The sequence below is a fragment of the Perognathus longimembris genome, chromosome 4 (genome assembly GCF_023159225.1).
Source record: "Perognathus longimembris pacificus isolate PPM17 chromosome 4, ASM2315922v1, whole genome shotgun sequence".
Classification (NCBI taxonomy): Eukaryota; Metazoa; Chordata; class Mammalia; order Rodentia; family Heteromyidae; genus Perognathus; species Perognathus longimembris.
In genome coordinates this window covers 27,639,915-27,666,916 of record NC_063164.1, presented here as the reverse complement: position 1 = coordinate 27,666,916, position 27,002 = coordinate 27,639,915, and the positions used below count along the sequence as shown (strand labels likewise).

The window sequence follows — 27,002 nt, the reverse complement described above, 5'->3', positions numbered from 1 at the left end:
TAAGTGTTCAAAGCACGTCTTTTGGTGGATATACTCAACTGCTCAGAAATTGGAATCATAGACCTTCATAGAGCCAGGAGGACTGTTTCTGGGGATCACCTATAAATCTTTAAGAAACATGACTTGTGCCAAATGCATAGGTAAAGGGGAGGGGGAGTGTCCCCCGCGATCTGCTTAACAAGTCCTGGTGATTTCAGTTTAATTTTGAAAACCACTCACCTGGATTTAACGCTTTGATTTTTTTTTCTGATAAGGAATCAAATACCACAAATTAATTAGAGAAAGTACCGGAATCTTAGCTCAATTTCTAGGATAATGGATCCTCCCTCAGGGAAATTTATTAGGTGAATTGCTAAACACTAATTGAAAGAATGAGTAGTATAGTCTGGGAGGAATCTGTCTACATTTATCTCATTTGGTGGGCTTCTTAGGTATTCCGTTGTTTTTTTTTTAAATCTATTGAAGTTTAGTTTGAAAGGAAAGCTTGATCTATTTGATTATACATTTGAACCTTGTTCCCATTTATGTGCCATTTATATAACTACTTCGTTCTAGCATTCCTGCTCCCCATCTAATGAATATCTAGGATGTGACCCTACACCTTCTTTCCTATGCTCTCCAGCCCCAGCTTTCATTTTTAACAAGCTTCTCACACTTAAGGTATAGAAAATTCACACTAATAAAGATGTTTACACTCACAATAAAAGCGAAAATGTTTACAGGTGTTTACAAATAAAACCAGACTAGATCAACATTTTAAGTATTCTTTGATTCTACAAGGAAAACTCATACATTTGTTAAAAGTATATGTTATAAATTTAGCCAATATGACATTAAATTTTGTCCTGTAATATGGCTCATATTAAAGTGGTTTTGATTTTTTTTAGTATGTTTTCCTAGTAATCAAGAAAGAATTCAATGTACAAGTACTAGGAAACCACCAGAGCAAGAGCAAGAATCCAAACAATGGATCCTATTCTAAGCTACGATGGCAACCCCACTGGACTTCCCACAGTTTAGATAAAGGTCAGGGCTTAGTATCTTAGCAGTTGTCAAAAGTGGTCGTTTTTTTTTTTTAAGGTTACATTGTGTAGGGTAGGTTGAGGGAAAAAGTTACAGTATCTGGTGAATAAGCACGGTCGACTCCTCTCTCCTCTATCAAGATCAGAATTATCGTACTCATCATTTTCAATGCATTCACATTTTGTTTTAACCTCACAACCATGTGAAAAAGGAAATTAGTACCAGCAAATCCATTTTAAAAATGTACTGTGAAGGGAGGGGGTGCATTATCAACAGCACTGGTGCAAAAAGCAGAGGCCTAGTTTGGATGTGGCACGCCCATAATCCTAGGAGTCAGAGGTAGGAGGATTGCAAGTTCAAGACCAGCCCGGGCTGCAATAATGAGAAACTGCCTTTTAAAGAAGAAGCAGAATGTGTATTTGAAAACTTCGATATACTCCGTGACAAAGAGGATGAGGTCGAAACGAAGATAGAAATAGTCAAAGTGGCATGGAAGTTTGGCGAGCTTTCTGCCGGTCTGATTCGGATGTTCCAGCGACCCTGGCCTCCAGTGTTGGCTGCCAGGCAGGGGCCGAGGAAGGCCGCCCCGAGAAGATACTCCGGATGACCTCGATAAGGGTTCGGTCCCAGGCTGTGGAGAGCGGGAAGGTCAAGGATGGAGGCCGCCCCGGAGGAAGCCGGCCAAAAAGGATGGCTCGTTCCCACCGGGGGTTAACAAAGGCAGCTCCAGGAGGAGGACTCGCAACCTTCGGAACCTGCCGAGGGGACCAAAGGGTTAACCGCGCTCCCGACTCCGCGCGCGCCCCAGGCCTCGCCCCCGCCCCGCCGTCGCTAGGAGACGCCGGAAGTGGGGGAGGAGCGGGCGAGGCTGGGAATCTTTTGGGCGCCCGCGGAGGGAGGGGAGGAGAGAAGCGCGCGTGCGCGTGCGCGCGCCCGGCGGCCGTCGCCGCGGTGACCGTCCTCGCGGCCCGCCGGCCTGCGCCCCGCCTCCGTCCCCGCCGCCCCCGCCGCTGTGGCGCGCGCTGGGGGTGTTTCTTGCTCCTCCCGAGTTACGGCCGCGGTCGCGGCAGCTCCTCCTCTCCCAGGCTTGGGTTTCCCCGGCGCCGCCACCGCCGCTAGCCCTGCGGGTTGCATGAGGAGGAGGAGAAGGAGGAGGAGGAGGAGGATGTGAAGATGGCGGAGCTGCAGATGCTGCTGGAAGAGGAAATCCCGGGGGGCCGCCGGGCCCTCTTCGACAGCTATACGAATCTGGAGCGGGTGGCCGACTACTGCGAGAACAACTACATCCAGGTGTGGCGCTCGCGCCAGCCCGGCGGCGTCGGGCGTCGGGGTGTTGAGGGGCGCGCGGGGAGCCCGGGGCCGGGAGCCCCCCGCTAGGGTGGGGGTGGGGTGGGCGCCGGGCGGGGCGCGGGCGGCGGGGCGCTGGGCCAGGGCTGGAATCCCCGGGCTGCGGACATCGTGGCTTTAGAACATTTTTTAAAGCCCCGAGGAGGTGCGGTGCGGTGCGGTGAGGTGCGTTGCGGTGCGCGGTGCTAAGTGCGCGGTGCGTGTCGTGTCCGCCTCCTCGCCGCTTCTGCCCGGCCGCCTCCGCACTCCGTGCCCGTCAGCGTCCGGGATGGCGGAGGGGGGCATTTTGTATTTAACGGAATCCTACTTGAATGGCAGGTGTGTGTGTGAGTGTGCGCGTATGTGCGTGTGTGCGTGGTTGATGGGATATCCACTCAAAATGCTGGAGGATTTTTAAGGGGCTCTGTTATTACAAAATGAAGTATCTCATTTTTCTATTCTTAAGGAATGCGTAGAAATCCACCTTTATTTTCAGTTTGTGGAGGGAATACCCTATAAGAGCAATTGTCTCTTGTTGAAAGTTAATGCCATTTTTTTTTCCCTGTGGACAATAGAGAAGTTGCATGATAATGAGCGTTTTCCCCCAAGTCCTGCTAAAATAGCTAATTTTCCTGTGTGTGTGTGGGAAGAACTATTTTTTTTCCCCCAGAGAGAATTAGAGAAATGAACCGCATGGTTTAATACTTTCTCATGATGGTTGGTTGGGCATAGGGACTCATAGCGTGTGTGTGTGTGTGTGTGTATGCGTGTGCGCGCGTGCATGTGGGCGGGAGATACTGGTGAGATGCGATCCATCTGGACCTGGGTGAAGCAAAACGATTCTGTGTATTTAAAAAAATCCTTTAAAATTACTTGAAGGGTTGGTAGCAGGTTAAATGCGGGCATTGCAAGTCCAGCATCTTTCGTTTTCCTTAAAGCTTATTCCGAATTACAGGTTCTGCCTCCATTTTTACCTTCCCATTTAAATTCTCTTTGGAAAGGCGGAAAGCAGCAGTATGTAAAAATACTTCCTCATGGCCCTTCATTTTCTTGTTCCCATTCCCATCTCTTCAGGCATTCTTTTTAACATCAGGTACATTGGAAACTATTTTGAAATCTTATTTAGTATAACTTTTTAATACAATAGATATTACGGTTAGTAGGCTTATGAATACTGTGAGGACCACAAGAATGGTGTTCTGGCATTTTATTGATTAGGCATACTGAACTCTTATTATCTGGCAGGGAACATTTGTATTGGAGAATAGGTATAATCCAAACCATTTCCTTCTAAAGAGGCAATTGAAAGTATGTTCAGTAGAGAGAGAATGTGTCTTGGGTCAAAGATTAATTTAAAAAAGACATTTTTGAAAGGTACTTTGAAAATACTGATGGTGAGGTAAAAATTTAAAGATTCAGTTGCTCAAATTTTCACTAAATGTACTTAAAGTCTTCTATGGCCTAGTACACCTACTGTCTTCAGTTTCATATGTATTTAATACATCGAGCTCCCTTATTAGAGGGTTCCACATTGTTGGATTCAGTCAGTTTAGATCTGAAAAAAGTTGCATTCATAAAAAACATAGACTTTTTATTGCCATTATTCCCCAAATGGTAACACTTTAACAAATATTTGTATTGTATCACTAACTTACAGATTAATTAAAATATAGGCAAAGATGTGTGATATGTTACATGCAAATGCTATGTCATTTATATAAGGCACTTGAACCTTTTGCTATCTGTGAATTGCCCTAGGACTAATTTCTGGTGGAAACTGAGGGACAAGATAAACATTGTTAATTTATACTCTGTAGTGGATTGTGGCTGGGAAGGATTGGAGGAAGCTTGTCACTTCTCAGGGAACTAATCTCCAGGAGAGGAAAATCCAAGGGACTGAAGTGCTGATTGCATTGCCTTGAACAGCATATTATGAGAAAGAGTTGTAAGAAGAGAAATTGGAGATGGAAGTGATTGGATTGCAGTTGTTATCAATGAGTAATTAAAAAGAAGCAAGTTCTTCTTTGGAAAATGAACTTTATTGTAATTTGGAAGTATAGTTGTTTTAAGATTGCAATTCCTACATATAGGTACATTTAAAGCTTATAAGTTAAAGGATCAGAAGTTGTCATTTTATATTTTATACATTTAGTACAATTGAAGATAAAAATGTATTAGTGTCTTTGTCATCTATTTTAGCAATGGGAGTAAAAATTTAGTGTGTTGGCATGTTGTTTTTGGTGCTGAGTCCTGAGCCCTAGGGTAGCTAAACACAAACCCAGGCCATGTATGTTGATTTGAAGTATAAATACTGAATTACTGGAAATATTTTATTTATTTATTTTTTGCTAGTTGTGGGGCTTGAACTCAGGGCCTGGGTGCTGTCCCTGAGCTCTTCTGCTCAAGGTTAGTGTGCTACCACTTTGAACAACAGTGCCACTTCCAGTTTTCTAGGAGTTAATTGGCCATAAGAATCTCTCTCTCTCTCTCTCACAGTGTGTGTCACTCTTCCCTCCTTCCTTTCTTCCTTTCTTTTTCTTTTGTTTTGCTTTGTGCTAGAATTCCAGGTCTAACACTCACATTCAGTTCTCTTCTCCTCCTTTCAGAGGCCTGAGGATGTACAACTTGAACCATGCTCTACTTCTGGCTTTTTGTGGGTGAATTGGAGATAAGAGTCTCCAAATGTCTTCCAGGTTGATTCTGAAATGTGATCATCATGTCTCAGTTTAGTTGCTAGGATTATAGGTATGAGCCACCAGTGTCCAGCAAATTATCTTATTTCTTCAGTCTAGTATTTGAAGTAGATTGTATACTTTTAACTCTTAGGTTATCATCTATTTTTAGAATCCAACTAGGTATGTTATTGCTACCCTTTTCCAGCCATAACTTTTACATGATTTTCTTGTAGTAAAATTAGTAAGGAGAACATAGTGATAGTTGATTTCTACTTAACCAGCTATATTTAGCTTTTCTTTGTGACCAAGGGACTGACCATCAGGAGTTGTTTCCTAGAACCCCATAGTAGATGAAAGTTAATTGGCAAGATCAATAATCAAATGGTCTGTTTAGCCTTATTATCACTTATTAGGTACTAGCTTGAGTTAACACTTATTGTATTGAAATATAATTTTCACTTTGAATAAAGCAGTAAAAAGAAATCTGATTATATGTACTGTTTTCACTATGTAAGTAGCTAGTTTATGCCAAGGAATATTAAACTAAGGCAAGTAAAAATAACCTAAATATGGATTGTATTTAGCGTGAAAATTGAGCAAAGAAAGGAAAGAATTTGCTGTCCTGAAAACATTTATATTCTGTTTGTTTCTGTCTTAGAAAGGTACCCTTCAGAAATACTAGTGGCATTAGGAGTAATTAGTAAATGCCTATATTAAATACATATCTACACATAGAGCATTATTGTAAATAGTTGTTACTTTGGTTAATAGTGAAGGTAACATTAAAACAATGATTTTTATTAAAAATTGAGATAATTTTATTATCTTTCCATCAAGAAAACATGATAGTCAAAAGTGATGTTATAAAATGTGATGATAAAAACTATTACCGAGGGCTGGGGATATGGCCTAGTGGCAAGAGTGCCTGCCTCATATACATGAGGCCCTGGGTTCGATTCCCCAGCACCACATATACAGAAAATGGCCAGAAGTGGCGCTGTGGCGCTGTGGCTCAAGTGGCAGAGTGCTAGCCTTGAGCAAAAAGAAGCCAGGGACAGTGCTCAGGCCCTGAGTCCAAGGCCCAGGACCGGCCAAAAAAAAAAAAAAAAAACTATTACCGACCTTTACTGACATTTTCTAGATTACTTTTTTCTTGGTCGGTTGTAGGGCTTGAACTCATGGCCTTGGTACTGTCCTTGAGCTAGTGCTCTACCACTTGAGCCACAGCAACACTTCTGGTTTTGGGGTGCTTAATTGGAGATAAGAGTCTCATGGAGACTTTTCTGCCAGAGCTGGCTTTGAATTGTGATCCTCAGATCTTAGCCTCCTGAGTAGCTAGGATTACAGGCCTGAGCCACCAGTGCCCAGCTCTAGATTACTTTTTGCTGATAAAAATTACTTAATAATAGCTGACCATGTAAAATGCTTGTTTCTTTTTATTTATTAATATAATTATGGAATGCCTTATCCTTTAGAAAACATTCAGGAATTATTTTTATTAACTTGGAATGTACATTTTTTGGATATTATAATATTTTAAATAAATTTGTAATTGTTAGCTTCCTAAAGTAAAGCTGAAAAATTAGCTTGTTCATACTTATATTTTTGCTTCTTGTGAGTGGCAGTTCACACAGATACATAGCAAAATCCCTTCATCATTTTATATTAAAGCAGAATTATCACATAATGGATTTACTCAGAATAAAAATTGAGTTCATTTTAAGCCAGGCACCAGTGGCTCATGCCTGAAAATGTAGCTGCTCAGGAAGCTGAGGTGTAGAGGACTGAAATAATCAGCAAAGAAAGCCCCGCTGAAAGTATGGACAAGTTTAGAGCACCAGCCTAGAAAGCTCCAGTCTCTGAGTTCAAACCCTGGCACTTACCAAAAAAATAAACAAGAATTTTCTTTAAAATATTATCTGAAATATCTTTGAACCAACCATAGGAGATATATTGTTAGTTATCAGTATAGAAACTCCTAGAATTAAAAACTCCATGAAAAGCTTATGAGGATAAAATAGAAGAGTTCTTTTTTTTTTTTTTTTTTTTTTTGCCAGTCCTGGGCCTTGGACTCAGGGCCTGAGCACTGTCCCTGGCTTCTTCCCGCTCAAGGCTAGCACTCCGCCACTTGAGCCACAGCGCTGCTTCTGGCCGTTTTCTGTATATGTGGTGCTGGGGAATCGAACCCAGGGCCTCATGTATCTGAGGCAGGCACTCTTGCCACTAGGCTATATCCCCAGCCCAGAAGAGTTCTTTTAATCAATCAGATTCATAAATTATACAATGATTTAAAATTTTTATGTAATAAAATTCATTGGTGTATGTGTGTGTCAGTGTGTGTGTGTGCATGTGTTTGTGTGTGTGTATGTGTATGTATATGTATGGCCACTATTGGGGCTTGAACTCGGGGACTGAGCACTGTCCCCGAATTTTTATTTTCATTTTTTTTTATCAAGGCTAGAGCTGTACTACTTGAGCCACAGCTCTATTCAGGCTTTTTGATGGTTAATTGGTGATACAAGTCTCCTGGAGTTTCTTGCCTAGGCTAGCTTTGAACTATGATCTTCAGATCTCAGCCTACCGAGTAGCTAGGATTACAAGTATGAGTCACCAGTGCCTGGCACAGGCTAATATTATTACTACTACTATGTGTGTGTGTGTGTGTGTGTGTGTGTGTGTGTGTGCTGATACTCAAATTTGAACTCAAAGCCTGGGTGTCGCTCCTTAGCTTTTTTGCCTAAGGCTGGTGCTTAATTACTTGAGCCACAGTTTTACTTCTGGCTTTTGCTGGTTCGGTAGAGATGTCTTACAGACCACCAAGGCTGGCTTTGAACCTCAATCCTTTGATCTCTGTCTCTTGCATAGCTAAGGTTACAAACATGAGCCACCAGTGCCTAGACCAGCCAAGTTTTGATCTTTCTTACATTATACTTTTTAAATACATGGGTTATGTATATATAATTTTAATATTTATGTCAAGTTTTGGTGGGTTTCTTCTTTATTGGTTATTTTTCTTCTTTTATTATGTATTTAGTCATATGCTAGTCATTGTAATGATTATTATTAGCTGCTCAAGTTTTTTTATTTTAATATTTCTATAAATGTTCTTGAGCTTTCTTCAGTGATGGTGTTAAGCTACTTGGAGACTTTGTTAAGTTCCAGGTCTAGAGCTGATTATTTCCACTACTCAGAAGGCAAGGCCCTTTCGAGTAACGTATACTATTCTGTAGGGGTTGTATTTCTGTTCTGACAGGAACATGGACTATTCCCTGTCCTGAGCACTGGGCACTCTCCCTTCTAATTTCCCTGTGATTTCTTCTCTACCCTTGGGTAGTTTTCCTATAAGCATGCTTTAGTCAGTACTCTGTGTAAGACTTAAGGGCAACCCTCTACTCATCTATGTGCAAATTCCTTCTCGGATACTTTTTTGCCTTTGTTTTCCCCAGCCACTTGTATGTTTGGTAAGAGGTAATGTATTATTATCAGTGTAGCCAGTATTGTGTTCCATTATTTGTGATGTTTTGGTTTTCTCAAGTTTTTAGTATCCTTTTAAGAAGTTTGCTTGAAACAATTATAACTGTATTGATTGCAATATAGTAGCCTTCTACCATTTCTTAATAATTTGTTACTTAGCATTTACTATATAGAAGAGGTTTAGCTTCCTATGTACCATCCAAATCAATGTGGAGTCTATTCTGTGTGGCATAGTTCATGATTGTTAGGTTTTTGCTTTTTCTCAGCTTTATGTCAGTTTTGTCACAGTTTAAAGCTGGATCTTCTGTCATTTTTGGCAGGAACCGAACAATTTTAGAGTGTTTTAGATTGGCTTAATATTTTCAGGACTCATTTTATTCTATTGTTCTGAGAAATTGTATTGCCATAAATGTGCATTTAGGGCTCGAAGGTTTGGCTTGGTGATAGCGCACCTTGTATATATACCATGCATAAGGTCATGGGTTCAGTCCACAGCACAGGGAAAAAAAAAAGAAAGCAAGCAATCCCCTATATGTGTGTATGTACATACACATACATTATGTGCATGCACACATACACGTTAGGGTATCCCTTTCTTTTTCCATTAACATAGGACATGCCAGTTTAGTTTTAGGAATACTCATTTCTAGTGTAACCTTTTCATGGCTTAAAATATGTATTTCAAAATAGGAAAATAATCTGTTTTTTCTTAATGTAAGTGTAAATTTTATTTACAGTGAAAGTTCTTATTTTTCTCTATTTTGGTATTAGTTCGAGTTTGCCACTGTGTCAAGTACTGTGGATTGGCTTGTTTAGTACTAATTCTACTTTATAGTATGTAGTCTAATACTACAGAATCTGAAAAGTGAAAACTTGCTTAGTGTTCCTGAGACAATCTATGCTTAATTAAAGGATATGCACATGTGATGTTTAGAGAAAGGGAAATAGATGGGAGGTTAATTGCTGCAGTTTGTGGTAGCCAAAGCAGTATGGGAATTTTGAGGGTTTTTTCCCTGGGACTGTGAGCAGTGTGAATACTCGAGGTTTTTGAGTACTGAATGATAATAAAGGTGCACTTAAGTTTTTTTGCTCATGCACATGTACTGATATTGGCTGATATGAGGGCCAACATTAATAATTCAGCAGTTTTTGTTGTTGTATAGGTTGCTATATACTCAAGGAGTTACAATTTCCAGTTTTTGCCTTCTGCCTTGTTCACTCTGATAGTGTTAGATCAGTCTGTTCCTGGTGGGCAAAGTCTGTGCTTTAAATTATAGTTATATCTCAGAGTGCTTACTAGATGCTGTTCTTCCTGTGATTCCTATTTGACAAACACCCACTTCTTTGTATAATCTTCCCTTAAATGGCACTGTTTCTTCTAATTGAGACTTGACTGATACATCCATGGTCCCTTTTTTTAGTCAACCTTCCATCAATATAAGAAAATACCTGAGGCAATTAACTTGGAAAGGTTTCTTTTGGCTTTTGGATTTAACAGTCCATGATCAAGTATCCCTAGGAGTTTGGGCTTCTGGCAAGGATGCTCATTATGATGGGAAAGCATGGTAGGACATACGGCTTGCCTCATGAACCAGGGAGCAGAGAGAAATGGGAAGAAGAAAGAGTTGGACTTACATAACTAATAGAACTTCTAAATTTAAAATTGAGAAATTTGCTTGCTTAGTTATTGGGTCTTTGTAATGGGATTTTTGACTTCAAATGTTTTAGGAAAACCTACATAGATTTTTTTTTTTTTGGTGATACTTTTAGAATTTTGTGCTTTAGATAGTCTCAAGATATTTATAATTTGTTCATTAACCAAGTTACCAAATACTAACATGAAAATAAATGATTTGAAAACGAAAAAGGGTTGTTATCATTTTACATTAAAATATGGTAAAGATTAGGTTGAATACTTTTGAGGTTATTTATTTTAGAATAACCCTACATAAAACATTATGAATTCTTTAAAGCTAAAGCAGTTATTTTAATTATGGGAAATGCACGGGGGAGGGGGGTAATTAACTTCAGACAGCATGGTGAAAACCATGAGTAATTTATGTACAAGTCTTTTTGTATGATGAAGCAACAGTAGATGATTGCCATCTTGACATACTTAATTATGTTATATTTTGACAGGTTAATTAAAAGGTTTATAAGCCAGATTTTAATGATGGTAAAACCTGAAGTTAATGCAAATTTTTCTCTCATTTGGTTGAAACTTTTTAAGTAAAGATCCAAAAACACAACAAATAAAAGAAAGACTTGATAAATGGGATTGCATCAGATTTAGAAGTTTCGGCATGACAAAGATAGCTAAGATTTTTACCAGCTATGCATTAGACAAGGACTTGATATATCTTTGGAGGTCAAAAAATTAAATCCTCAAAGAAATAGCAATCCAATTAATAAATGAGCTAATGACTTAAAGAGAGACAACAACATCTCTGGCAACAAAGGAAATGCAAGTCAAAACAACACTGAGATTTTTATCTCACCCCAGTTAGAATGGGGTGAGAAAACAGTAACAAATGCGGGTGAAGATGTGTCTAGAAGGGAACTGTGTTACACTGTTGGTGGGAATATAGGCTTGTTCAGCCACTCTTGAAAGCAGTATAGAGATTCCTCAAAAAACTAAATCCTGTGACCAAGCAATTCCACTCCTAGGCATTTACCCAATAGATCACAAGGTTACAGTAAAGCCATCAACACAATCATGTGCATTGCAGCACGTATATATTGCAGCATGGTATATATACACAATGGGATTATACTCATAAGAAGGAATTTCATAAAGAAATGGAAAGATTTGGAAAAGATTATATTAAGTAAGTCAGACTCAGAAACAAAGGTTGCATGATTTCCCTCATTTGTGGTAGCTAGAATATGCCTTTAAATCTATAAGTAGACATGTTAGGTCATGTGCAAGTGGTTATAAATGAATTTCCTGAAGTATAGTAGACTGTATGGAGAGCTCAAATAGTGGAACTTTTTAGAAAGACAAAGTCAAAACCCAACAAAAACACCAGGAGGGATGGGAATGTGGCTTAGCGGTAGAGTGCTTGCCTAGCATGCATGAACCCCTGGGTTCGATTCCTCAGCACCACATGCAGAAAAAGCTGGAAGTGGCACTGTGGCTCAAGTGATAGAGTGTTAGGCTTGAGCAAAAAGAAGCCAGGAACAGTGCTCAGGCCCTGAGTCCAAGCCTCAGGACTGGCAAAACAAAACAAAACACCAGGAAGTGGGGTACTTCCAAGAGGTAGTATGCACTACAGGGACAGAGGTGGGGGAGAATGCAGTCAAGAATTCATGGTATGTACCACAAAGTTAAGAAAAGTAAGGGAAGGGGCTGTGGATATGGCCTAGTGGCAAGAGTGCCTGCCTCATATACATGAGGCCCTGGGTTCGATTCCCCAGCACCACATATACAGAAAATGGCCAGAAGTGGCGCTGTGGCTCAAGTGGCAGAGTGCTAGCCTTGAGCAAAAAGAAGCCAGGGACAGTGCTCAGGCCCTGAGTCCAAACCCCGGGACTGGCCAAAAAAAAAAAGAAAAGTAAGGGAAAAGTAAGGGAAGAGCCAGGTGAGAATGTTGAATGGGGTGACACTGATCAAGTGCATTGAATTCCTGAAGTACTTTGTTAAATGGCATTTCCTTTTGTACATCTATTTGAAGATAATACAAATTTTAAAATGAACAATATCACCCCTCCTGGAATTCATTTTGTTTTTTCTTTTTTTCTTTTGGCCAGTCCTGGGCTTGGACTCAGGGCCTGAGCACTGTCCCTGGCTTCTTTTTGCTCAAGGCTAGCACTCTGCCACTTGTGTCACAGCACCACTTCTGGCCATTTTCTGTATATGTGGTGCTGGGGAATCGAACCCAGGGCTTCAAGTATATGAGGCAAGCACTCTTGCCACTAGGCCATATCCCCAGCCCTCATTTTGTTTTTTAAATAGGATTAAATTCCACAGTGGTGCATTTCTTACAGTTGATGTGTCTCCATTGATATTATTCTACATTTCTTGTATTTTTTTTTTTTTTTTTGGCCAGTCCTGGGCCTTGGACTCAGGGCCTGAGCACTGTCCCTGGCTTCTTCCCGCTCAAGGCTAGCACTCCGCCACTTGAGCCACAGCGCCGCTTCTGGCCATTTTCTGTATATGTGGTGCTGGGGAATCGAACCTAGGGCCTCGTGTATCCGAGGCAGGCACTCTTGCCACTAGGCTATATCCCCAGCCCTATTTCTTGTATTTTTGAATAATTAAAAAAAATCTCTCTTTTCCTTTTTCTCTTAAACATCTTTTACTCTCTCTGAACCAGTTGGGAGTAAGTTGCTAATCTTGAGTGTCCTACCTCTTGTGAACACTCTAGTGCTTTTTTTTTTTTTTACAAACATGAACATTCTCACCCTACTCTTTCATAAAACATCCATCAAAATAAGGAAGTTGTATTGATATGTTTACACCATGTAATCCTCACATTTCTCTTCATTTTTTTTTTTTTTGCCATTTGTTCCACCAGTATTTACTGGATAAAGATGCAGTTGAGAAATGTGTGTTGTATTTGTCATAACCCTTTAATGTAATTTTCAGTCCTGAGCAGTTCTTTGGATTTTCTAGACCATGACAACTTTTTTTGTTGTTGTTGTTGGTATTGGGGATTGAACTCGAGTCTAGAGCTTGCTACGCAGCAGCTCTAGTCATGTCTCCAATCCTTTTGCTTTTAATTTGTATAGCTGAGTTTCTGTTTTTATTGCTGAGTTATCCATGTTTGTCTAATTATGCTTTACCATATTTCACCCTCACTTGTATGACTCACTCTACTTCGAATGCCATACTTTTTTTTATAGGGTGCATTCCCTTTTCTCAGCTCTATTATTAAGTCTGGTATTGTGACCTTAGTTCTGTGATTTCATGTGTAAAGTTTCACACATGTCAGTCAAGTACCTTCCTGCATTGTCAATCTTGCATGTGTTAAATTATTGCTTAACAATTTTGTGAGGAAAAAATGGTTACTATATTTTAAATTCCACCAAGTGCCAAAGTCTTAAAGTGGGAACCCTAGGGAACTATATTATTTAGTTCGGGAATACTGAACTCTGTTGCTTTTTAGCCTTGCTTGGGCTGATGGATTCACTTGCATGCATTCACTTCTCTCAGTCCTTCTTGTCAGTACAAACTATATTTTTGAAGCTCCTTTCACAGTCACTTAAGATAGCATTCCTACTTGAATATCATCTGTATCCCCTACCATTTTTCATGGGCACTTTCTGTTTATTTGCCTGTCTTTGTACTAGAATAAAAACTTCTTGACTGTAGAGAATTTCTTTTCATTTTGAATGCTGCTGTGTATTACAGGTATTCAGTGAGTAAGGATTTATTGAAGTTAATTGATTGGGGCTGGGGATATAGCCTAGAGGCAAGAGTGCTTGCCTCGCATACATAAAGCCCTGGGTTCAATTCCCCAGTACCACATTTATAGAAAATGGCCAGAAGTGGCGCTGTGGCTCAAGTGGCAGAGTGCTAGCCTTGAGCAAAAAAAGAAGCCATGGATAGTGTTCAGGCCTGAGTCCAAGGCCCAGGACTGGCTAAAAAAAAAAGCCTCAATGAAGTAAAAATAAACTACCCTAAAAAAAAGAAAAAGAAATGAATTGATTGAACTTAGTTACATCATGAGGAGTGACTAGGAGATACCACTGAATACTTTGAAGAGCTAACTGATGATATGAGAACTATCATGGTAATATTCCAATTTGAGCATAGTTTATTCCCAGAATCAAAATAATTGCAGTGGAATCGACTTGACTGGGCCAAAGTAGTACTGCTAGGGAAGAGAAAGAGATATAATAATTTATAGAGAAAAATTTCTTTTCCATGCCCTCACTTGTGCTTCCTAATTATTATCTTTCCCTGCCACATCATTAATTAATACCCTAAATGTTCTAGCAGATGCGTGGTCCTACTTATTAGAAGTGAAATGGTAAAATAGATAATGAACCTAATGTTAATGATGCTGAAGGTTTTTACTTTTCTCCAGAGGTTTGTAGGGTTCTTACTTTTCTTCTTATTAATCCCAAAACATCAAATTGAGAAGTAGGTTTAAGTTTTTTCTTGGAGAGTACACAGTAAAGCCAAGTAGGTTTGATGATGCCAGTGCTTCTGGAGTTGAAACTCTCCCCCATTATATTTCTCTTCCCCTTTCTCTTTCATTAGGTGATAAAAGTAGGTCATCCCACTGGAGGAGGGAGAGGATGCTTTACAGCCTGGGCTGAACTATAAGTCTGCTATGCCTTCTCTGGCTGGGAGACTGCAAGTGTGCCCATGTACCCCTTAGAGCTTGATCCTCTTTATGACAGTGTGGAAGGAGATGGATGTGGGTGTCATTTTGTAGGCCCTAAAACCTGTTTTAGGTAAAGGATTCTAGCTCATTGGCACAGATGGGATATATTATTTTATATGATCTGAACAAAAATGAATTAACTTCATCCATTGGATGTAGACAATGGGATTTGTTCATAAAATATTGATACTTGTGCTAGGTGCTGGTGGCTCACCCCTGTAATTCTAGCTACTTTTAGGAGGCTGATATCTGAGGATCCAGGTAAGAAGACAACTTTGGCAAAGAGATCTGGGTGTGGGGTTGAGGATGTAGCTCAGTGGTAAAAATACTTGCTTAGTATGTAGGTTCAGTCCCCAGCAGTACAATGACAAAAGATAGAAAAGAAGATAATGGATGACTGTGGCAGGATTTATCAGCAAAGAATGTAAAGACATTTTAAATTGTGAGTCCACAGTGCTAACATGGTAGCAGAAACATCAAAAACTAAGCTAGAGCCAGGTTTAGTGGCTATGCTGGTAATCTCAGCACTGTAGAGCCTGAGGCAGTGGAACCAGGCGTTAAAGGCCTACATAGAAAATGCTTATTTTTCTTTTTAAAAAAGTAATTGTGGGTCTCTGGAACCTTATAGTAGATAAACTTCAGATATTCTGGAACTTCTTTGTGATAGAAAGGTAAGGAAAGTACTCTTACTTTCTTTAAGAGCCTTACCACTAGGGGTCGTATGAATCTGCTCAATGTTAACTGTGTTCTGTACATCTGTTAAATTGCTGAGTTTCACAGCCAGGGACGTTTTACTTGAAGTTCAAGACAGTGTATAGTTTGTTGGGAGAAAGTATATTGTAAGTAAAAGAAAAAGCAGGAGCACAGAAGTAGAAAACTATGAGCTATGTTTTGAGCACCATAAGACTAATTAAGGTACAGGTAAGGTTGAATAGGAAATAATTGCTAAATTTTATTAGTGAAGGAGTTTTGCCAGTAGAAAAATTTGTATTTAAGTGGAAGAGAGGAAGCCATAGAGGTGTCCACTGATTTGGGAAGATAAATCAATTGGGCCATATATCAGATACTGTTATAAGATACTGGAAACTAATACAGTAGTACTTTCCAGGAAATAACAAGACTGAGTAGTATGTGACCCATAGGAGAACAAAGAAAGCAGATCATGTAAGACAGAAAGTATCCTGACAACTGGATAGGTGTGGGATCGAGAGTTTGAAATTATTTAAGATGCTAGAGTCAGTGGTGTTAAAAGTAGGAAGTTGTTTGAAGGGGAAGGTAATAAATTGTAGACATATTGAACCGGTGTAATGAACAGAACAATATGCCATGTGAACAGTTTGGGAGAAATGTACAGAATAGGTTGTGTTTTGAAATGATAACTAAGGGAATGAAATTTCTCTCAACCTGAAAGTACAGTAAGAAGAATAGTTACCAAAAAAAGTTATGATCCAGGTGCTGGTGCCTGTAATAACTTGCTATGTGGGAGGCTTAGATGGAAAGATTTTGGATTTGAGGCCTGCTTGGGCAAAAAACTTTAGAGACCCTCTTTTTAGATCAGTAGCTGAATGTGGTAGTATGCTCTTGTCATTCTAGCTACATAGGAGTCTGATCAGGAAGGTATAGTTTCCAGTCAGCCTGGACAAAAACATAAGTTCACAAGACTCCATCTCAGTGCATGGTAGTAATTGGCATGGTAGTACTTGTAGTTACAATTGGAAATGAAAAATAGAATGACAGGCTAGGAACACTTGTTCAGGAAGCAAAGAGCAATGTAGAAGAGGACGGGGACGTGGATCTGTAGTAGAGCTCTCGTTTAGTTCAAACTCAGTACTGCCACCCAAACCAGAAAATAGATGGGAAAAGTCAATAGTATGACAAAAATTAATTTTTTGACTGTCGCTGTGTGGTTTTATTCCTCAAGTCTTCTACTGTGTTCCATTTGTCTTTGAGTCTATTTGTGCTAGTACCAATCCATTTTTGTTGTTTGGGCTTTGTAGTATTATTTGAAATTGGGTATTGTGGTATTTCCATTGGTGCTCTTTTTACTGAGAATCACTTTTGCTGTTTGGTGTCTTTTGTGTCTCCATATGAACTTTGGATTGATTTCTGTAATTCAGTGAGAAATTATATTGGGGCTGGTCTTGTACTCTTAATCCTCCTTATGGGCATGTGCTATCACTCCCAGCTGTTCTTTTTTTTTGATGCCAGTCCTGGGGATGGAACTCAGAGCTGAGCATTGCCTCTGAACTTCTTTTGCTCAAGTCAGTATTCTGCTACTTGAGCCACAGCTCTACTTTCGGCTTTTGGGAGTTAATTAGAGATAATAGTCTCACAGACTTTCTTACCTGGGACTGTCTTCCAACCATGATCCTCAGATCTCAACCTTCTGAGTAGAATTACAGTTATGAGTCACCAGTGCCTGGGCCCCCACTGTTTCATTTGTGTGTGTGTGTGTGTGTGTGTGTGTGTGTGTGTGTGTGTGTGTATTTGGAGACAGTGCTTGCTATGTTGCTCATGTTGATGTCAAAGATTTGCTTCTCTTGTTCCAGTCTCTTTGGAAGTTGGTATTACAGGCATTACCATTGGCTAGCTTTTCCACTGGTTTTAGTGTTTTGTGTTTTCATTTTCACTTGTTTCAAGAAAAATTTAAATTTTCTTTTTTTTTAACTTTCTTCATTTACCAATGGGTTGTTCAGGAGAATGTTAATTGCCATGTGTTTGTGCAGTCTTATAAAGTTCTCATTACCAATTCCAGTTTTATTCCATCTCATCAGAGAAGACGCATGCTATGATATCTACTTTAAAAAAATCTGTTGAGAATTGTTTTGTGATCTCACATATTGTCTATCCTGAAGAACATTCTACATGCTGATGAGAGAATGTGTATTCTGCCATTGTTGGATGAAATGTTCAAGTAATAGCTGTTAGGTCTACTAGTCAGCTACAATTATAACTTTATAACTTTGGTGTTTCTTTGCTGAGATTTTGCTTGTATGCTGGGCCAGTCATGTGGAGATGAATTTTCTCAATTTTTGATTGTCTTGAAAGATTGTTTCTTCTTTATTTCTAAATGATACCTTTGCTATGGTATTTTTGGCTGGCTTTTATCCCTAGCACTTTGAATATGTCATCTCATTCTCTTCTGGCCTATAAGGTTTCTGTTAAGAAGTCCTGCTAGTGTGGATTCCCTTACAAGTGATTACATACTTTTCCCTTTCTGGAACTCCTTTTTTTTTCTTGCCAGTCCTGGGGCTTGGGACCCAGGGCCTAAGTACTGTCCCTGGCTTCTTTTTGCTCAAGGCTAGCTCTCTACTTCTTGAGCCACGGTGCCACTTCTGGCTTTTTTTGTTTATGTGCTACTGAAACATCCAACCCAGGGATTTATGCATGCTAGGCAAGCACTCTATTGCTAAGCCACATTCCCAGCAGCACCCCCCCCCCCCCTTTTAAAGGACTGTACTGGGGCTTGAACTTGGAGCCTGTCACTGTCCCATAGCTTTTTTCCTTAAGACTGCTGCTCTACCACTTGAGCCATACCTCTACTTCCGATAACTTTTTGGTGGTTAATTGGAGATTAGAGTTTCATGGATTTGTCAATGCCTGGGCTGGCTTTGAACCAAAAACCTCACATCTCTGCCTCTGAGTAGCTAGTATTACAGGTGTGAGCCTCTATCTAGTGTGTGGCTTCTTTCTGGTACTTTCAACAGATTCTCCTTGGGGAGAATCTTTTTCAAGTCATACTTGTTTCATGTTCTTGAGCTTTCTGACCTTGATAACCATATCTTTCCCAAGATTTGGAAAGTTTTGGCAGATTATTTCATTGATCAGATTTTTTTTTTGTCATTTTACCTTCTCCTTTTGAAATAGTTCTCCTTCTGAAAAGTTTCTTTGTTTAATGATGTCCTTTAATTCTTCCTTTTTTTTTTTTTGGCCAGTCCTGGGACTTGAACTCAGGGCCTGGGCGCACTATCCCTGAGCTTCTTTTGCTTAAGGCTAGCCCTCTGCCACTTGAGCCACAGTGCCACTTCTGGATTTTTCTGTTTTTGGTATTGAGGAATCGAACCTAGGTCTTTGTGCATGCTAGGCAAGCATGGCCTACCAGTAAGCCCCCTTCCCAGCCCATCCCTCAATTCTTGAAAGAGGCTCTCTTGTACTTATTACCTGACCTCTATAAATAAGCCCTCTGTACATCACTTTTACAATAAAAGTAAGTAAAATATAAAAGAAGAAAAAGGCTTTCTCCATCCTTTAAAAATTTCCCCTTTATTCCATTTTATTTATTTATTTATTTATTTATTTATTTATTTATTTATTTATTTATTTGCTTGCCAGTCCTGGGGCTTGGACTCAGGGCCTGAGCACTGTCCCTGGCTTCTTTTTTGCTCAAGGCTAGCACTCTGCCACTTGAGCCACAGCGCCACTTCTGGCCATTTTCTGTTGCCACTTGAGCCACAGCGCCACTTCTGGCCATTTTCTGTATATGTGGTGCTGGGGAATCGAACCCAGGGCCTCATGTATATGAGGCAGGCACTCTTGCCACTAGGCCATATCCCCAGCCCTATTCCTTTTATTTTTAGTAACAAAAAATAACTTTTTTTCTTTCTTTCCTGGTCATAGGGCCTGAACTCAGGGCCTGGGCACACTGTCTCTGAGCTCTGTTGTTCAAGGCCTAGCACTCTACCACTTTGAGCCACAGGACCACTTCCAGTTTTCTCCACTGGACCACTTCCAGTTTTCTGGTGGTTAATGGGAGATAAGAGTCTTATGGCCTTTCCTGCCTGGGCTGGCTTGAACCATGATTTCCGACGTAAGCCTCTTGAGTAGCTAGGATTACACTGTGAGCCACCAGTGCCTGGCTATTTTTTCTTTTTCTCCATTGCTTATTTTGGAGCAGTGGAGACCAAACATGGACTGGCACAAGCTAGGCAGGTGCTTACCTCCCAAGTCACATCCAAAGGTTCTCCAGAACCCTTCCTCCTTTTAAAATCTAACTGGGAGCCAGGCACTGGTGCCTCACACCTGTAACCCTAGATATTCAGGAGACTGAGATCTGAGGATCATGGTTCAAAGCCAGCCCAGGCAGAGGAGTCTGTGAGACTTGTTTTTTTTTTTTTTTTTTTTGCCGGTCCTCAGGGCCTATGCATTGCCCTGGCTTCTTTTTGCTCAAGGCCAGCACCCTACCACTTGAGCCACAGTGCCACTTCTGGCTATATATATATATATATATATGTATATATGTATATCTATGTATATATGTATATATATGTATGTATATATATGTGGTGCTGAGGAATCGAACCTAGGGCTTCATGTATGTGAGGCAAGCACTCTTGCCACTATGCCATATTCTCAGCCCCCTGTGAGACTCTTATCTCCAATAAATTACTGAAAAAGCTGGAAGTGGAGCTGTGGCTCAAGAGATAGAGTGCTAGCCTTAAGCAAAAACTGGCAGATAAAAGAAAAAAAAATCAAACAGGTTTTTCAGGACATCTGTTCTCATGTCCAGAAATCCTTCATTATGCCCAATCATTTCTGCTGTTGATACTTTCAGCTGTGTTTTAAAGTTTTCATTTATTGAATTCGTTAACTCCACGATTTCTAACTTTTAAAATGACTTAGAGTTTTTTGCTTTTTCATTGATGTCATGAATTACTGATTTCATTGGCTTATTTGTATTCTGTTTATCTTGAGTTTCCATAAAATCATTCGTTTTCAATTCTTGGTCAGGCTAGTGACCAGTTTTCTCCCCCTCCCCTCCTGGTCCTTTTTTAGTTGGTTGTGGGCCTTGAACTTGGCCTGGGTGCTGTCCCTGAGCTCTTTTTTAAAAAAAAAAAATTAATTTATTTATTAATTGAATACATTTTTTTGACAAGGTGTTGTGCAAAAAGGGTACAGTTACATAGTAGGGCAGTGTGTACATTTCTTGTGATATCTTAAACGCCCTGTTTTTCTTTCCCTTCTCTAGGTCAGGTAGACATATATACAATATACAATTTATCAAGAACATAAACAGTAGCCACGTGGCCAGGCCCAAGAACATTCACCTAGGGCTTTAAATGTAATGTCAATATTAGACAATATGTCGACAGTAGACTTATATGAATGTACATACATAGCTTTTGAGCTATTGTATTCCACTGAGAGGTCAATTTTTGACCTTTATATGTTGAGTAGTTGTTTGGTTTTAGTTACATACTGTTGGGTCACTGCCCCAATCCTGTGGGAAATACCATTTGACAAGCAGTTTTTGGTTTCACAGACCTGGTCTCAACTGTCTCTCCGTCTCCCTTTCTTAACAGTCATATACCAGGGAGATCATGCCCCGTTGTTTTCTGTGTTCTAGGCTTGTCTCGCTCAACATTATTTGTTTGAGTTCTGACCGTTTCCCTGCGAATAACAATATTTCACCATTCCTAATCGCTATGTAGTATTCCATTGTGTATAGGTACCATATTTTTTGGATCCATTCATCTGTGGGAGGGGCATCTGGGTTGTTTCCATATTTTGGCTATTGTGAATTGTGCCGCTATAAACATGGAAGTACAAATGTCTTTTTGATATCTTGGGACTTGCTGTTTAGGATAGATGCCTAGGAGTGGTATGGCTGGGTCATAGGGTAGGTCTATATTGAGCTTTTTGAGAACCCTCCATACTGTTTTCCAAAGTGGTTGTACTAATTTGCACTCCCACCAACAATGGAGAAGGGTTCTTCTTTTCCCCGCACCCCCTCCAGCATTTGTTATTGCCTGAGTTCAGAGTATAGGCCATTCTAACTGGAGTGAGGTGGTATCTCAGGGTTGTTTTTATTTGCATTTCCTTTACTACCAGGGATGTTGAACATTTCCTCATATGTTTCTTTGCCATTTTTATTTCTTGTGAAGTCTCTCTTTAGCTCCTTTGCCCATTTCCTAATTGGTTTATTGGGCTTGGAGGGGCTTAGTTTTTTGAGTTCTCTGTAGATGACAGATATTAGGCCTTTGTCTGTTGCTGGTAAAGATACTTTCCCATATGGTTGGCTGTCTTTCTGTTTTGGTGGCTATGTCCTTAGCTGTGCAGAAACTTTTTAATTTGTTGTAGTCCCATTTGTCGAGTCTCTCCCCTATTTGTTGTGTCCCTGGGACTATATTCAGGAAGTTCCTTCCTGTGCCTTTAAGTTCTAGCGTCTTTCCTACTCTCTCCCTCAGTAGTTTCAAGGATTCAGGTCTGATATTGAGGTCCTTGATCCATTTTGAGTTGATCTTGGTGCATGGTAATAGGCTTGGGTCTACTTTGAGTTTTCTGCATATAGCTGCCCAGTTCTCCCAGCACCAGTAGTTGAAGAGGCTATGTTTATTCCATTGTATGTCTTTAGCTCCTTTGTCAAATATCAGCTGACTGTAAGAGTGCGGTTTTATTTCTGGATCTTCAATTCTAATCCATTGGTCTTCCGATCTGTTTTTATACTAATACCAGGCTGTTTTTGTTATGATGGCCCTGTAGTAGAGCTTGAAGTCTGGTATTTTGATACCTCCTGCACTGCTTTTTTTGCCTAGAATTGCTTTGGTTATTCTAGGTCTTTTGCTGTTCCATATGAATTTATAGATTGTTTTCTCTATTTCAGTGAAGAATGTGACTGGGATTTTGATAGGGATTGAATTGAATTTGTATAACAATTTGGGCAATATGGCCATTTTCACTATATTGATTCTGCCTACCCATGAGCATGGGAGGTCTTTCCATCTCCTTGTGTCTTCTTTGATTTCCCTTATTAGATTTTTATAGTTTTCATTAAATAGGTCCGTCACATCCTTGGTTAAGTTGATCCCTAGGTACTTTATTCCTTTTTTGGCTACTGTAAATGGAATTGTTTCCATAATTTCCTTTTCTGTTTGTATATTGCTGGTGTACAGAAAAGCTGCTGACTTTTGTGGGTTGATTTTGTATCCTGCTACTTTGCCAAAATGGTTTATTAGGTGTAGGAGTTTGGGGACTGAGTTTTTTGGGTCCTTCAGATATAAGATCATGTCGTCTGCGAACAGGGATAACTTGATTTCTTCCTTGCTGATGTGGATCCCTTTGATGTCCTCCTCTTGCCTTATTGCTATGGCTAGGGATTCCAGCACTATGTTGAAAAGAAGTGGGGAGAGTGGGCATCCTTGTCTTGTTCCTGAGTTTAGGGGGAATGATTTAAGTTTCTCTCCATTTAATATGATGTTAGCAGTTGGTCTGTTGTATATGGCTTTTATTGTTTTGAGGAATGTTCCATGTATTCCTGTTCTCTCCAAAGCTTTTAATAAGTATGGATGTTGTATTTTGTCAAAGGCTTTTTGGGCATCGACTGAGATAACAATGTGATTCTTGATTTTAGTTCTGTTTATGTGGTGAATTACGTTGATTGATTTACAGATGTTGAACCATCCTTGTGACTGTGGTATGAAGCCTGCTTGGTCATGATGTATAATTTTCTTGATCAGTTTCTGGATCCTGTTAGCTAATATTTTATTGAGGAGCTTTGCGTCTGTGTTCATTAGTGGTATTGGTCTGTAGTTCTCTTTTTTTGTTGGGTCTTTGCCTGGTTTGGGAATGAGTATGATATTAGCTTCATAGAATGAGTTTGGGATGTCTCCCTCTGTTTCTATGTCGCGGAAGAGTTTGAGGAGTATTGGTATTAGCTCCTCACTAAAGGTTTTATAGAATTCGTTGGTGTATCCATCTGGGCCTGGGCTTTTCTTTGTTGGGAGGTTCTTGATAACCCCCTGTATCTCTCTGTAAGTCATTGGTTTATTTAGTTGATTTATTTCTTATTGGTTCAGTTTGGGCAGTTTAAACTTCTCTAAGAATTGATCAATTTCTGTAAAGTTATTGTTTTTTAGTGAGTAGAGGTTCTGGAAATTTCCACGATCAGAGCTGATCTGACAACCATAAATAGCTTTCTGACATCCATAAACTCCGCAATTGAATCCACAGTACAAAGAATTGACCATATGGAATCCAGAATCTCTTGCTTGGATGATGAAGCAGCCGACAACAACCAGAAAATTACCACACTCCCAGAAACGGTTAAGCTTCAGGGCAGACTAATCCAGGAACTAATGGACAAAGACAAGAGATATAATCTGCGCATAATTGGAATAGAAGAAGGAGCCGAATACCAGAGCAGAGGGCTTCATCATATTTTCAATAAAGTTATTGCAGAAAACTTCCCCAATCTCACAAGGGACCCTATCCACGTACCCGAAGCCTATGGGACACCTGGCAGGCCAGACCCCAGAAAAGCCACCCCAAGACACATAATATTCAAGGCTTCAGATCTCAAGAATAAAGAGAAAATTCTGAATGCAGCCAAAACGAAGAAAGAAATTTTCTACAATGGGAAGAGGATCCGAATAACAGCAGACCTCTCCACACAAACCTACCAAGCACGAAGTGAGTGGAAGAACACCATCCAAGTTCTACAGGCCAACAATATGCAAGCTAGGATTAAATATCCAGGGAAATTGGAGTTCACATTAGAAGGGAAAACCAGATCTTTCCATAGCAAAGAGGATCTAAAGGAGTATGTGAATAAAAAAACCAGCCCTACAGCGAATTCTAAGACGGGAGCCCCACACAACAGAGATCTTACAGGACACAGACAGAAACAGAAACAGAAAGAGCAGCTCACTAAAGACAAGGAAAAAAAAAAAAGAGGAAAAAACAGCCCAACAAGAAAATGGAAGGAGAAAAAACACTCCTATCCTTGATCTCTTTGAATATAAATGGATATAAACTCTCCGATAAAGAGGAGCAGACTGGCAGAATGGATCCGCACACAAAAAGTTGCCATCTGTTGTCTACAAGAGACCCACCTTACAGCAAGGGACAAAAACAGGCTCCGAATGAAATGGTGGAACAAGATCTTCCAAGCAAACGCACCTACCAAAACGGCAGGTGTAGCCATCCTAATCTCAGACAATCTGGACTTTTCATTAAAATCAACTCAAAAGGACAAAGAAGGACACTACATTTTAATACAAGGAAAAATCCAGAATCAAGACATCACGGTGATAAATGTATACTCACCGAACAAAAGAGGCCCCACATATGTCAAGCAAATTCTCAGGACAAGATAGACGCATACACAATCATAGTGGGAGACCTAAATACCCCACTCTCCAAGAGACAGATCCAACACCCAGAGGATCAGCGAGGGAGCTGAGGACCTAAGTAACACCATATCCCAAATGGATCTGACAGATCTATACAGAATCTTCTACCCTACAGAGACCCAATACACCTTCTTCTCAGCAGCACATCGTCATACTCCAAAATAGACCATGTCATAGCCCACACAAAGAACTTCAGCAAATACAAAAGTATTGACATCATCCCATGTATTATATCTGATCACAGTGGATTAAAGGTAACCCTCAATAACAATGGTTACCTACCACAGAGGCTATACACATTCTTGGAGGCTAAACCCCACACTGTTATTCAACACATGGGCCACAGACCAAATTAAAGATGAAATCAACGAATTCATAAGCCACAATGACAATGAAAATACATCACAAAGAAACCTATGGGACACAGCTAAGGCAGTACTAAGGGGCAAGATCATTGCCCTCAGCACATTAAAAGAATGGAAGCAGAGCAGGTGAATAACCTCACAATGAAACTAAAACAACTGGAGAAACAAGAAATGACTTAATCTATAATGACTAGGAGGAGAGAGATCACAAAGATTAAAGAAGAGATAAATCTGATTGAAAATAGAGAGACAATTCAACAAATAAATAAGACTAAAAGCTGGTTCTTTAAGAAAATAAATAAAATTGACAGACCCCTCGCAAGACTTAAAAAAAAAGAAGAGACTCATATACGAAAATCAGGGACTCCTCTGGAAAAATTACAACAAGTACACACGATATTCAAACAATCATAAGGAGCTATTTCCAGAACCTCTATTCAGTAAAAAACAATAATTTTACAGAAATTGATCAATTCTTAGAGAAGTATAAACTGCCCAAACTGAACCAAGAAGAAATAAATCAACTAAATAAACCAATAACTTACAGTGAGATACAGGAGGTAATCAAGAACCTCCCAACAAAGAAAAGCCCAGGCCCAGATGGATTCACCAACGAATTCTACAAAACCTTTAGTGAGGAGCAAATACCAATACTCCTCAAACTCTTCCACGAAATAGAAACAGAGGGAGAAATCCCAAACTCATTCTATGAAACCTGAGCTCTTTTTTGCTCAAGGCCAGCACTCTACCACTTTGAGGCACAGTGCCACTTCTTGTTTTCTGGTGATTAATTGGAGATAAGAGTCTCACAAGAACTTTTCTTTCCAGGCTGGTTTTGAATCGTGATTCTCAGATCTGTCTCCTGAGTAGGGAGGATTACAGGCGTGAGCACTTGGACAATTTCCTTTTCTTTGAGGTCATTAGTTAGAGAGTTGTGTCCCTTTCGAGGCCTTTTGTTACCTTAGTTTTCCATGTTCTGTCCTTATGGTATCTAATGGGTCTGTTGGCTCCACCAGTTTTATATAGGTTTGCTTTTGTAGAGAAAGCCTTTCTCTATGTATTCTAGTTGTGTTGGATGTGCTGCATTGGCTTTAGTGTTCTGTCACCTTCAGCTGTAATCAATATTATTGATGCTTGTAGAGGTCTTTGCATCCTTGGACTTCATGGTTTGTGGGATTTTAGCACCAGCCAGGGTGCAGCTCCATTAGGCGGAGAGGGTTCACTGACAGTTCTGGGCATGGCCGCAAGTGTGAGAGCACCCCTGGGTTTCTCTTAATTTGTGTGAAGGCAGGACAGTTGTAGTTTGTCCAAGCATGTTGAAGTACGACATACCTGCATCTGAGGGTTGTACAGAGGCCAGGACATGTCATTGGGTTTAGATGGGGTACTTGCCAGTGTTAGAAGGCTGTACAGGTAATTCTAAGGCCTCTGGGATCCAACCTTCATGGTGGGGTCGGGGGAGCAGGCACCTCTTCAGGGAGTTCTACCCCGCTGGGTGGATAGGGCCTCTTATGTAGATTCTTTCTTTCTTTCTTTTTTTTTTTTTTTTTTTTGCCAGTCCTGGGCCTTGGACTCAGGGCCTGAGCACTGTCCCTGGCTTCTTCCCGCTCAAGGCTAGCACTCTGCCACTTGAGCCACAGCGCCGCTTCTGGCCGTTTTCTGTATATGTGGTGCTGG

General features: G+C 40.2%; 1 protein-coding gene across 7 annotated transcripts in view; it reads left to right on the top strand.

Annotated features, from left to right (window-relative positions):
• Positions 1-2,026: 2,026 nt before the first annotated feature.
• Abi2 (abl interactor 2) overlaps positions 2,027-27,002 on the top strand; it is a 79,695-nt gene continuing 54,719 nt past the window's right edge. The window contains exon 1 of one of the 7 annotated variants that reach the window (XM_048344921.1): positions 2,027-2,313. In XM_048344921.1, the coding sequence (XP_048200878.1) occupies positions 2,197-2,313 (117 nt within the window). In that variant the 5' untranslated portion in view covers positions 2,027-2,196. The remainder of the gene's footprint in view (positions 2,314-27,002) is intronic. The other 6 variants (XM_048344919.1, XM_048344920.1, XM_048344916.1 and 3 more) reach the window with 6 other exon arrangements.